This window comes from Mus pahari, chromosome 2 (genome assembly GCF_900095145.1).
Source record: "Mus pahari chromosome 2, PAHARI_EIJ_v1.1, whole genome shotgun sequence".
Classification (NCBI taxonomy): Eukaryota; Metazoa; Chordata; class Mammalia; order Rodentia; family Muridae; genus Mus; species Mus pahari.
Genome location: NC_034591.1, coordinates 59,964,036 through 59,976,808, shown reverse-complemented (window position 1 = coordinate 59,976,808; position 12,773 = coordinate 59,964,036). Strand labels below are relative to the sequence as shown.

General features: G+C 38.3%; 1 protein-coding gene across 1 annotated transcript; it reads left to right on the top strand.

Annotated features, from left to right (window-relative positions):
* The first annotated feature begins 879 nt into the window (after nucleotides 1-879).
* Tas2r38 (taste 2 receptor member 38) lies at nucleotides 880-1,875 on the top strand. The gene has a single exon (XM_021191835.1). It carries the CDS (start codon nucleotides 880-882, stop codon nucleotides 1,873-1,875), a length of 996 nt encoding a protein of 331 aa, XP_021047494.1.
* The last annotated feature ends 10,898 nt before the right edge of the window (nucleotides 1,876-12,773 follow it).

The window sequence follows — 12,773 nt, the reverse complement described above, 5'->3', positions numbered from 1 at the left end:
TCTGTATTGATCAGACTCTGGCAGAGCCTCTCAGGGGACAGCTATACCAGGCTCTTATCAGCAAGTTCTTGGAATCAGCAATAGTGTCTAGGTTTGGTGGCAGCATGTGAGATGGATCCCCAGGTGGGGCAGTCGCTGGATAGCCTTTCCTTCAGTCTCTGCTCCACTCTTTGTCCCTGGATCTCCTTTAGACAGGAGCAATTCTGGGTCAAATTTTTTGAGATGGGTGGGTAGTCCCCTTCCTCAACAGGGGGCCATGCTATGTAGATTGTATCGGCTGTACATTATGGAGGGTGAGGATTAAGACTTCTTGGATAGGAACAGTCACCTAATCATATTAAAGTATATTTATAGTAGGTGAGGCCTCAGTTGTGAAATGAGAAATGCAAATGTAAAGAGACCCCATTTCAAAGCCTAATTCACTTAGAGCATCTGTTTTGCTTACAGGCAGTGTCCCTGGGCCCATAAACAAATCCTCCTCTTCTTTGTGCGTCCAAGTCCATGTGGGCATGTAAAACCAAACCTTGCCTGGTTAGGGAACTGAAACTCAATCTTGTTTACATTCCCGTTGCTGCAATGTGTCTTGGGGTGGGGGTGGGGCAGTTGGGTAGGTAACACCTGGGTTTATTAAAGCTTTTGCATCATCCAAGAGGTAAGCCCATCTTTGCTCCTCCCTTACCACAAACTTTCATGCCAAATCACAAGATACTGTAACGTGACAACATCCCCTCCAGGTTTCCTATTGGAGATTTGTGTTCATAGGGGGAAAATCTGGGCAAGGAATCCTTGTGAAGGAAAGCTCTCGGTTTAAACGATACCTTTTCCTGCTCTGGTGGGTAAAACCGGAGTTTTAGATTAGTTAATCAGAGAAGGGATATCATGCTGACTCTGACTCCCGCCTTAACTGTGTCCTATGAAACCAAGATTTCATTTCTGTTCCTTTCGGCCATGGAGTTTGCAGTGGGAATCCTGGCCAACGCCTTCATTGTCTTGGTAAACGCTTGGGATGTGGTAAAAAAGCAGCCATTGAACAACTGTGACATCGCGCTGCTGTGTCTCAGCATCACTAGGCTTTTCCTGCAGGGCCTTCTGCTTCTGGATGCTATTCAGCTCGCCTGCTTCCAGCAGATGAAAGACCCACTGAGCCACAACTACCAAGCCATCCTTACTCTCTGGATGATTGCAAACCAAGCGAGCCTCTGGCTGGCTGCCTGCCTCAGTCTCCTCTACTGCTCCAAGATTGTCCGCTTCTCTCACACCTTTCCACTCCACGTAGCAAGCTGGGTCTCCAGGAGATTTCTCCAGATGCTTCTGGTTGCTCTTCTTTTCTCCTGCATCTGCACTGCCCTTTGTTTGTGGGACTTTTTTAGCAGATCCCACTCCTCGGGGACATCTCTACTGCACATGAACAACACAGAATTCAGTTTGCAAATTGCAAAATTCAATTTCTTTTACTCGTTTATCTTCTGCAACGTAGGCTCTGTTCCCCCTTCTCTAGCTTTCCTGGTTTCCTCTGGAGTGCTGGTTATCTCCCTGGGGAGTCACATGAGGACTATGAAGTCCCAAGCCAGAGGCTCCTGTGACCCCAGCCTTGAGGCCCACATCAGAGCCATCATATTTCTGATCTCCTTTCTCTGTTTTTACGTGGTGTCATTCTGTGCTGCTTTAATATCAATACCCTTACTGGTGCTATGGCACAATAAGGGTGGAGTGATGGTTTGTATAGGGATGATGGCAGCTTGTCCTTCTGGTCATGCAGCCATCCTGATATCAGGCAATGCCAAGCTGAGGAGGGCCATCGAGACCATGCTATTCTGGCTTCAAAGCAGGCAAAAGGTGCGAACAGTCCACCAGGTACCTCCCAGGACACTCTGATAAGTTATTAAATATGCTTCTCACAAATACACTTCTAATTCCTCATGAAGTTTTACAGTTTCTTCCATAAAATATAACTAGAATCCATTCTCCTTGATATCAATGGACTCTCTGGTGGTAGAATAAAGCAACTGAAACTATGTGGTCTAAGCAAATATAAGAGTGTTGGCTCCTTAGATGTGTTTGGTAAAATGAACCAAAAAAAAAAAAAAAAAAAAATGAGAGCTTCATTGTAAGTCATTTCTGCACTGAAGCTCACTATTGATAATGGTGCCCCATGGGAAGTCTTTTCTTCTAAAAGAACAGGTACTATAATCACACATGAAAATAGTTACCGCCATGTCAATCATTCAAACCCCATGGTTTCCATGGAAATATGAGGTGAGAAAAAAAGAAAACTGTGCAGAAACAACTGTGCCATAGCTTCTGCTTCAAAGTGTACTGTATAGAAACTCTAACGGGGTCCATGACTAAGGTTCATTTTGAAAATATGTTGAATCCAAAGCATACTCCTGCCTGTTTCACACACAGAGGAGTGAGGTAGATATGTGCTCTGCACGAGCTCTGGATAACGGAACATTGCTGTACCTCCTCCTGACTGCCCAGGTGCCTTCATCTATCTGAGTAGGCAGGCTGCCAGAAAGGCTGAGCAGCAAGGCAGGTCTGGGAAGATCTGCCTCTCTATCTTCCTGCATAGTAACTGAACCTGGGAAGGCTTTCCAAAATTCAGATCTAGAGATTCAAGAAAGAAAGTTATGGGTCAGGTATTTAAATCTATCAGAGGGGTCAGCCCACAGATCTCCCAGAAAGGAAGGTTTACCTTTTGTGTTGATGCAATTAAAGAACATTATTTCCTTTCAGGCCTCTGTTATTGATAAATGCAAGTCTTGCAAACAAGCCTTTTCTTCAGCTCCGATGACCAAGATTTCCTTGGTGGAGTGGACATAGTTCAAAGTTTGCTTCTGCAACTCGATTCCCCACTCATATAATGCTGTATAATCACTTGAGAAACTTATAATGAAACCCCATTGCCACACTTCAGGCCAGCAAAATCAAACATTTGAAGATGGACCTAGATGTCATATTTCTAGAGCTCCCTCAGTAATCTATGGTACAGCTAATATCTAAAACTACTATTCTTGGTACCCTGTTGTTTGAGTTAGATGGTATGATGCCGTCAAATTACATCATTGCTTTTTGGCCTCATGTCTCCCTACCATACATGGGGAATATCATCTGAAAGGGGAGAAGAAAGGGTAATTAATCCCTTCTTTTCTTTTCTTTCTTTTTTTTAATTTGAGTATTATCTGAATTATATTATCTTTGCTATGTCTTATTCTCTATTTTAAAGAGCACCATTGGAAGCACTTTAAGACCACAGAAAAATATGTAGCTAAAATTATACAGCGCATGCAACCTTTTGAGGTTGGAGACTCTTTCACTCAATATCCTACATCTGAGGTTTTTCTGTCTTCTTATGGGTTGGCAGCTCATTTCTTTCTGCTAAATTATATTCTGTAGTCTTAAAGAGCCACCCTTGATTCTTTCACTCACTGAAGAATGGCTTGGCTGTTTCAGAGGCTTAGCAACTGGCAGTAACGGTACAAGGAACATCTCTGTGCAGATTTTCTGTGTGCATAAGCTTCTGGTTCTTGGATCAACTCCAAGGAAATTGAATGCTGGATTACATGGAAAGAATGTGTTTAATTTTGTGAGGACCTACCAAACTCATTCTTTTGCTTTGCCACCACAGTGAGTGATGGTTCCTTTTGCTGTGCCTCTCTGCAGATGCTGTGCCTATCCTGAACCCCAGCATTCTGACAGCTTGTAGTGGATCTTACTGCTTTCACTGTTGTTTCCCTGAAAGCATTAGATGTAGGTCTCTTCTCATGTGATGTTTTTCACAAAAGTAGTTTTGGCATGTTTCTTAAATTTATCCATGGCATATGAACCCCAACTTACCTTTTATTTAAAATTTTTACAGCATATATATATATATATATATATATATATATATATATATATATATTGATCTTCCCCAACTCCTTCCAGATCCTCCCTACCTCCCGAGCCACCCAACTTCATGGTATTTCTCTCTCACACTTTCTCAAAAAGAACCATAAAACAATCAAAATAAGCAGATAAGACAAGAAACCAATAAGACAAGAAGTACTAAAACCCCAATTTATTGTTTCACTCTAACTGATGCTGCACTTTGTATAGTTAGCAGATTTTATTATTAAAGTTTCTATAAATATTCTTGAATTTATTCTTTTGCAGGCAAAGCTTTTGTGTCTCTTAAATAATTAGGTGTGCAAATGCTGTGTTATAAAGTTAACTACAAGAAATTGTTCAAGCTTTCTAAAGTGACCCTAGTATTTGACGGCACCCACCGCAATATATGGAAGTCATTCCACGTTCTCAACAATAGAAACTTACTTGGTCGCAATTTTGGTCATTAAAGTGAGACTGAAATTTCTTTAATTTGCATTTCTCTGATAACTGTCAATATAAACCAGATCTCTATGCATTTCTTGGCCATCTTCTTATACATTTTCTACTACAAACTGATTTTGCACATGTTTTATGCTGAGATATCTTTTTATTACTGATTTTTAGAATTTCATTGATCTTGACATTTTATACATATATATATATACTATATATATGCTATGTGTGTATCCCAAGTATACTCTAGAATCCATTCATATGAAACTCATTCATGTGAAATATAGCTACTATTATAGCCCAAACTATAGTTTATCTTTTCCTTTTCTTGATGATACACTGATAAGCAGAAATTCTGGATTTTGATAAATTCAAATTTTATACTTAATGTTTGTGCTCTTTGTATTTCCTCTAAGATATATCTACTTGCCTCTAAAAGACCTCATTGGTCTTCTCTGAAGTTTTAATAGGCTTCATTTTTATGTTTAAGACTAAAATTCAGGTTTAATTAATTTTGAAATGTGCATTATGTTGTAATTTATTGAAGGGACTGCTGAACTCTCTTTGTATTCCATCCATGTTGCTCAATATAATTTATCAAAAACTTTCATGTCCTTCATCTCTTCATTAAACTAACTCTAGAGGCACCATGCATGTTGATTATTTGCTGGTCCCAATGTTGCGTTCAATGTATTTTTCTAAGCTTTAATCACATCAATACTTTTGTGATTACTGTAGGTGACTAGTAAGGTTTGAAATCAGACAATGTGAATTTAAATTTAAATTTCAATCCAAATCTAAATATCTAAAATTGTATATCTATATATGTGTATGTGTGTATACATACATATATATGAATACATGTACATATGCATATATTCATACACAAAGCTTTGTTGGGATTCTGAGTGTTATTGTACTAAATCTGAATATCAACTTGAAAGAGTTCACTTCATAAAAATACTCAGTTTGACTGGGTGTGAAGATGAATATCTTTATTAACATCGGTAATTTTCCATATGTTTTATGATTCTTGTAAAATCTCTTATAAAATTATGTCTAAATACTAAATATCTCAGCTTCATTCCTGCACTAACATGCTATTTGTTTTATATTTTTGTGTAGTTTTTCTTGTATTTTTTTTGGTATACATTTAAGTCTCTGACTTCTAATTTAATAATCTACTTTTTTGGTGTGGTAATTATTTTTTTTTAGATTCTTTTAAAACTGAATATTTTCTTTATTTATATTTCAAGTGTTATCCCCTTTCCTGGTTCCCTGCCCCCCAAAAAACCCCTATCCAATCCCCCTCTCCCTGCTTCTATGAAGGTGTTCCCCCACAGTTTGTCATACTAATCATTATAACAGTCTACTTAGAGTTAATATTGTACAAAAGGGCCAGTAAGATGACTCAGTGAGTAAGGGCACTTGCTACCAAGCCTGACAAGTATGAATTCCATTCTCGGGTCCCATGTGAAGAAAGAGAGATCTGGCTTGGGCAAGTGGTTATCTGATTACCTCCTCTCCCTCTCCCTCTCCCTCTCCCTCTCCCTCTCCCTCTCCCTCTCCCTCTTGTGGGTGTGTATCCTCATTCATCTTTCTGTTCATCTGTCTGTCTGTCTGTCTGCCTGTCTGCCTGTCTGCCTGCCTGCCTGTCTCTCTGTCTGTCTGAATTAAAATGCTGAAATACATTTAGGTTATTGTGATGTTTTGTATATGCTGTGCCCAAAGAGTGGCACTATTAGAAGGTGTAGCCCTGTTGGAGAGGGTGTAGCCTTGATGGAGTAGGTGTGTCACTGTGGATGTGGACTTTAAGACCCTTGTTGTAGCTGCCTGGAAGTCAGTCTTCCACTAGCAGCCTTCAGATGAAGATGTAGAACTCTCAGCTCTGCCTGCACTATGCCTGCCTGGATGCTGCCATATTCCCACCTTGTTGATACTGGACTGAACCTCTGAACCTGTAAGCCAGCCTCAATTAAATGTTGTCCTTTATAAAAGTTGCCTTGGTCATGGTGTAAAACCCTAAGACAGTTATTTTTGAGACTATTGTGAATAGGATGCCAGTGAACAAACACTAATGACCAAGTATCTGTGAAGTAGGATGTCAAGTCCCTTGGGCATATGCCAAGGAGTGGTAGAGCTGAGTCAAACTATATATTTATTTTTAGTGTTTTGAGGATTCTTTATGCTGATTTCCAGAGAGTGACCACACCAATTTGCACTCCTGTCAAGAGTAAATAAAGGTTCCTCTTTTTCCAAAGCTTCACCAACCAGTTGTTTTTGTGATCCTGGCCATCCTCATTTGCATAAGATAAAATCTCAATGCTATTTTAGTTTGCATTTTCCTGATTGCTAAGAATGATGAACATCTTTGTGGTGTTTCTTAGCCATTTTTATATCTTCTATTGAGAACTCTCCTAGCCATTTTTAATTGGGTCATTTGTTTCCTTGATTCTTTGTTTTGGAGTTCTTTGTATATTTTGGATATTGATGCCTGCCAGATCTATAAATGGCAAAGATTCTTTTCTATTCTGTGGGTTTCTTCTCCACTTGAATATTTGTTTTCTTAGTTGCAATGAAGCACTTTTCTATGGGGTCACAATTGTCTATTGTTGGTTGACCTTAATTTCTGGGGCAAATAGAGTTCTATTCAGAAAATTCTTTCCTACATCTAAGTCTTGTCAGGTATTATCTACGGGAATAGCCTAAATGTCCTTCAACAAAATAATGGATAATAAAAATGTGGTAATTATCCACAATAGAATACTATTCGGTTGTGAGGAAAATAAACTCATTAAATTTGCAAGCAAATGGATGGGCCTATAAAAGACTATATTATGTGAGATAAATTATACCCAGAAAGACAAACATCTTATGTTTTTTTCATCTGTGGCACCTAGCTCCAAGTCCTCAGATATAAGTATAGTTACAGATCCTATCAAAGAAACTGTTCTTTTGAACAAATGGAAACTATCATGGAAAGCTACAACTTAACACAATGCAAAGATCAATGGCTCATAGAGAACTCATCCCAAAACAACATATCTGCATCACAGCTCCTACATCTGTGATTCAAGGAGCATCCCAGAAGAAGGAAAGATTGTAGGTTAGAACACAGTGATGTCTACAGTGAAACAGTCTCTCCTAGAAATGGCTGAACAATGGCAATATCAATGAATATATTAACGTGGAAGAAGAGAATTTTCTAAGCATCCTATTAGACAAACAACTAGAGGCAACGAAGGACTTCTGAGAGAAGGAGAATTAACCTCTTTCAAAGATAAGACTCTTTATTGGTTGTCCAACGCAGAGTTGTCAGCCCTGAAACCATATACACACAAACAAAAGAGTCATATATAGTTATCTGTGCACATATATACATACATACATATCTATGTATATAACAATACTAATAAAAAACAGGCTATCAGTTAGACATTGGGAAAAATGTGGAAGGAATTGGAGGAAATGTTCCTGAGGGACTGGAAAAAGAAAATGGGTAGGGGACAGTGATATCATTCTATTTCAATGAAAAATATATTAAAAATAAAATGTAATAGAATTTTTTTGCAAATTGTGCACTATTTATTTGCAGAAGAATGGTAACATTCCTCATCTTTTGTGCTCTTTTTTTAAATTACATTTATTACTAACTGTATGATATAACATTATCACTTTGCCCCATTCATCTTGATAATTAATAGTTACATAATCTTAGGTACAAAACGTGTTGAAATATGTATATATTGTATAATGACTAAATTAATTAATCAATATAAGTTGCCCTATGTATCCATTTTGTAATATGAATACTTGTAATCTGCTATATAATTCTCAAGAATACAATATATTATTTTTAATCATATTCACTGTGTTTTATGTTAGGGTTCCTGAACTCTTCCTCTTTATATTTCACTAGAATTTTGAAGCTTTGACCAACATTTCTCATCTTTTTCCCTTCCTCTAATCCCTGGTAACCATCAATACAATCTCTACTATTGTATATTTACTTTTTGAAATTCCACATGTAATTTTCACCTAAAATAATCAATGTCTTTTGGAGACTTGAAGGTGATTAAAAAAAAAAATTAAAGTTACTAACACTAAGCATGCCTAATGTGACTCAGCTCTTGCTGCAAATCAAGGGTTTTATTTATTGTCATTTTTCTTCTTTCTGAAAACATTGTTTAGTTAATATTTTAGTTCAAATGTGCAGACTACAAAGCTTGCATTTTTATGTACACATAAAATATTTATTGTATCCTCATTGTAGAAACCTATTTACAAAATTGCAAGTAAGTGTTTATCTTTATATTTACAGGAATTGGTAGTTCTATTTGTAGAATTACCAAATTATCTCAAAAAATCAGTAACCCCCCCTTTTACACAAATGATAAATTGGCTGCAAAAGAAGTTAGGGAAACAACACCCTTTATAGTAGCCACAAATAATATAAAATACCTTAGTGTAACTCTAACCAAGCAAGTGAAAGATCTATATGACAAGAACTTCCAATTGCTGAGGAAAGACATTAAGGATATCAGAAGATGGAAAGATCTCCCATGCTCATAGATCAATAGGATTAATATACTAAAAATTGTCCTCTTGGCAAAAGCAATCTACAGTTGAATGCAATTCCCATAAAAATTCCAATGCAATTCCTTACAGACCGTGGAAGAGTAATTCTCAACTTCATATGGAAAAACAAAAGACCCAGGATTAACTAAAACTGTCCTATACAATGAAAGAGCTTCTGGAGGTATCATCATCCCCAATTTCAAGCTATACTACAGCACAATAGTAATAAAATCAACAAATAGTATTGGCATAAAATCAGACAGGTTGATCAATGGAATAGAATAGAAAACCCAGAAATGAACCCACACACAGATGGAACCTTGATTTTAACAAAGAAGCCAAAAACACACAATGGAAAAAAGAAAACATCTTCAACATATAGTGCTGGTCTAACTAGATATCTGCATGTAGAAGAACGCAAATACACCTGTATCTATCACCCTGTAAAAAACTCAACTCCAATTTTTTAAGGAACCTCCAGATTGATTTCCAGAGTGGTTGTAACAGTTTGCAATCCCCCCAGCAATGGAGGAGGATTCCTCTTTCTGCACATCCTCTCCAACATGTGTTGTTACTTGAGGGTTTGATCTTAGTCACTCTGATTAGTGTAAGGTAGAATCTCAGGGTCATTTTGATTTGCATTTCTCTGATCACTAAGGACTTTGAACATTTCTTTACGTGCTTCTCAGTCATTTGAGATTCTTCAGTTGTGAATTCTCAGTTTAGTTCTATACCCCATTTTTTGATTGGGTTGTTTGGGTTTTTGGTGATTAACTTCTTGAGTTCTTTATATATTTTGGATATTAGCTCTCTATTGGATATGGGGTTAGTGAAGTTTTTTTCCCAATCTGTAGGTTGCCAATTTGTCTTATCAACTATGTCCTTTGCCTTACAGAAGCTTTTCAATTTCATGAGGCCCCATTTATCATTTCTTGATCTTAGAGCATGAGCCACTGGAGTTCTGCTTAGAAAACTGGGTAATTTCCCTCAAAAGGAATAACAAAATAGTCATCAGAGGTGGAGAGAGGTGTGGGAGAGGAGGTGAGGAAGGAATGGGGATGGCAGTCAGGTGTGGGGAGAGGAGGACAGGTTAGGGCTGGGAATGATAATGGTAATCAGTGTGGGGAAGGCATCTCTGGAACTAGCTGGAGACCTGGGCCAGGAGACGACAGGGAGTCTATGGAGGTGACTGTAGCTAAGATTCCTATAAACAGGAGATACAGAGACTAAATAGGCTACCTCCTGTAGCCAGACAGGACTTTTAGTGAAGGAAGGGGGACATCAACCTACTCATAAAACCTTCAACCCAAAATTTGTCCTGCCTTCAACATGTGCAGGGAAAAGTTGGAGCAGAGACTAAGGGAACAGCCAACCAATGACTGGCCCACCTGACCCATCCCATGTGAGAGAGTCAACCCCCTGACACTATTAATGATACTCTGCCATGCTTGCAGACAGGAGCCTAGCATAACTGTGTTTTGAGAGGCTTCATCCAGCAGTGAATGAAAACAAATGAAGAGGCCCTCAGCCAAACATCAGACAGAGCTCAGGGGGGTCATCCAAAAGAGGGGGGACAGAATTGAAAAAGATGGAGGGCCAAGGACACCATAAAAAGAATTACAGAGACAACTGGGCCCAGGGTTGCTCACAAAGACTGAACCACCAACCAAAGAGCATGCATGGGCTGAACCTAGGTAGAAGAGGTGACATCTAATGTGAACATAGATAGTAGAGGTGCAGCTTGGTCTTCATGTGAGTCCCCTAACAATTGGATCGGGGGCTGTCTCTGACTCTGTTGCCTATTATTGAGTCCCTTTCTCCTACTTGGACTACCTGGTTGGGCCTCAGAGTGAGAGGATATTCCCAGTCCTACTGGGACTAGATGTCCCAGGGTGGGTGGTACCCAAGGACTTGTCCCCTTCTCTAAGGAGAACGGGAGGTGGTAGTGAGGAAGGATTTATAATGGCAGGATTGGGAGGAGAGGAGGGAAGGGGGCTGTGATCAGTATGTAAATGAGTAAAAATATATAAATTACTGAGAAAAAACAAGTTGGCGTGTTTTCTTAATTTTTCTTCATCATTATAAAGTCATCTTTTCATTGTTTTTCAGCCTAGAGTACTTTTGGATCTTCTGCCTTCCTGCTTGTAATGTAATAGTTTTCTATAGCTGTCTTCAAAATATCTAGTTTTCAGCAATCTGACAATGAACTGTGTAGATATGAGTTCCGTTGTATAGATCCACTCTAGAGTTTGATGACCTTCCTGGATCTACAACCTGAGTTAATAAAGTCTTGATCACCAAACCCAGGACCTCACATGAGCTGTAAAAATGTTTTACTTCTGAGCAATATCCCTAGCCAATTCAGTACAAAAGTCTTAATGTATATAGGCTAAACTGACCTCAAAGATGTCTTATTCTGATGATTTACCCATTGTATGGGTCTAGACTATTCTCTCCAACACAAGTTGTTACACTCTTACTCTCATCTTGATCTTCAGTTCAGAGGAGAATTAAAACTGAATTACTCAAGGATTTGAAAAGATAACGACACTGACTTTTCTTCTGTCTTACCCTTTGAGCCATCATTCACATGGGGGTTGTTCTCAGTCATGAAACTTGCTTTTTCTTTCTAGGCCTCTTTAAAAGATTCTTAAGAGAAAATTTCTCAGTGTGTCCCCATCTCAAACTTTATGTCATCATGCATTTACTAGAGAAACCTTAAGGAAGGGATGGTTCAATGGCAAAATTGTAACTGAGTGGGCTGAGGGACTCCAGTTTGGCCCTGACTAATCAGACACAGTCAGTACTTGATTATTAGTTAAGAAATATATATATATATGCAACCATAAAATAATGATAGGGTACATTTAACTAGGTGTCCAAATATTAGCATAAGCAAAACATGTGACCATAGTTTGGATTAGAATTTACATAAATTATATGGAATAAAAGGTTTAGATGAATGAGCAAAGCCAATGTTTAACTGAGACTTCTCATATTAGTGGTTATCACAGAACCTAAGATAATGAAGTGACATTATTATGACAATTATTTTATAAAGACTCAAATGATAATGTTGTGTGGGATTAGTTTGAAAGAGTGAAGGCAAAGTGTTTGGTCATTTACAACTCAATCATAACCAAAAGAGACGAACTTCCTGTTTCAGGATGTGGGCATGGAAATAGAGAAGTAATAGATGACTGTAGGGTCTGTGTTCATTCAAAGATGATACACCTAACCCTCAAGAGACTGAAGGCCCCAGGGAGTTTAGAGGTCAGATAGGGTCAGGGGTGGGGACAGCCACAAGGAGACGGGGGGGGGGTGAGGAGGAGGTGTGGGATGTGGAACAGTCAAAGGGAGGACGAGGGTGGGGGGAATAAAATACGGAGTGGAAAAAAAATCAATAAATACGTCAAAAAAAAAAGAGAAAGATCTAAGAATGCTTTGGAAACACATCATCATCTAGTATCTAGAGAGAGTGGTCAGCAGAGAAGGAATTAGCATGGCTGATTCATTGCTGGGTGCTGCTATGATGCAATCATCAGTAAAAAAACGAAGAAGTTGAATGAGGTTTCCTCCCTCCAGCTTTGAGGAAATGTAGCTTAGGACTTACTACAAGAGGGTTGACAGCAGATCGCTGGCAGAGGTTTAGAAACCAGGAGTTGCTAATTCACATTAGATGTCAGATCTAATACTGGACTCATACATAATCAAAAGAGAAATTTTTCTTTACAAATGTAGGTTTGGGGTTAGGTTGTAAAGGCAGAAGGAAAATGTTGGCAATGTTGGAAGAGGCCATAAAGTCTTTATTATTATTATTATTATTATTATTATTATTATTATTATTATTATTATTGGATATTTTGTTTATT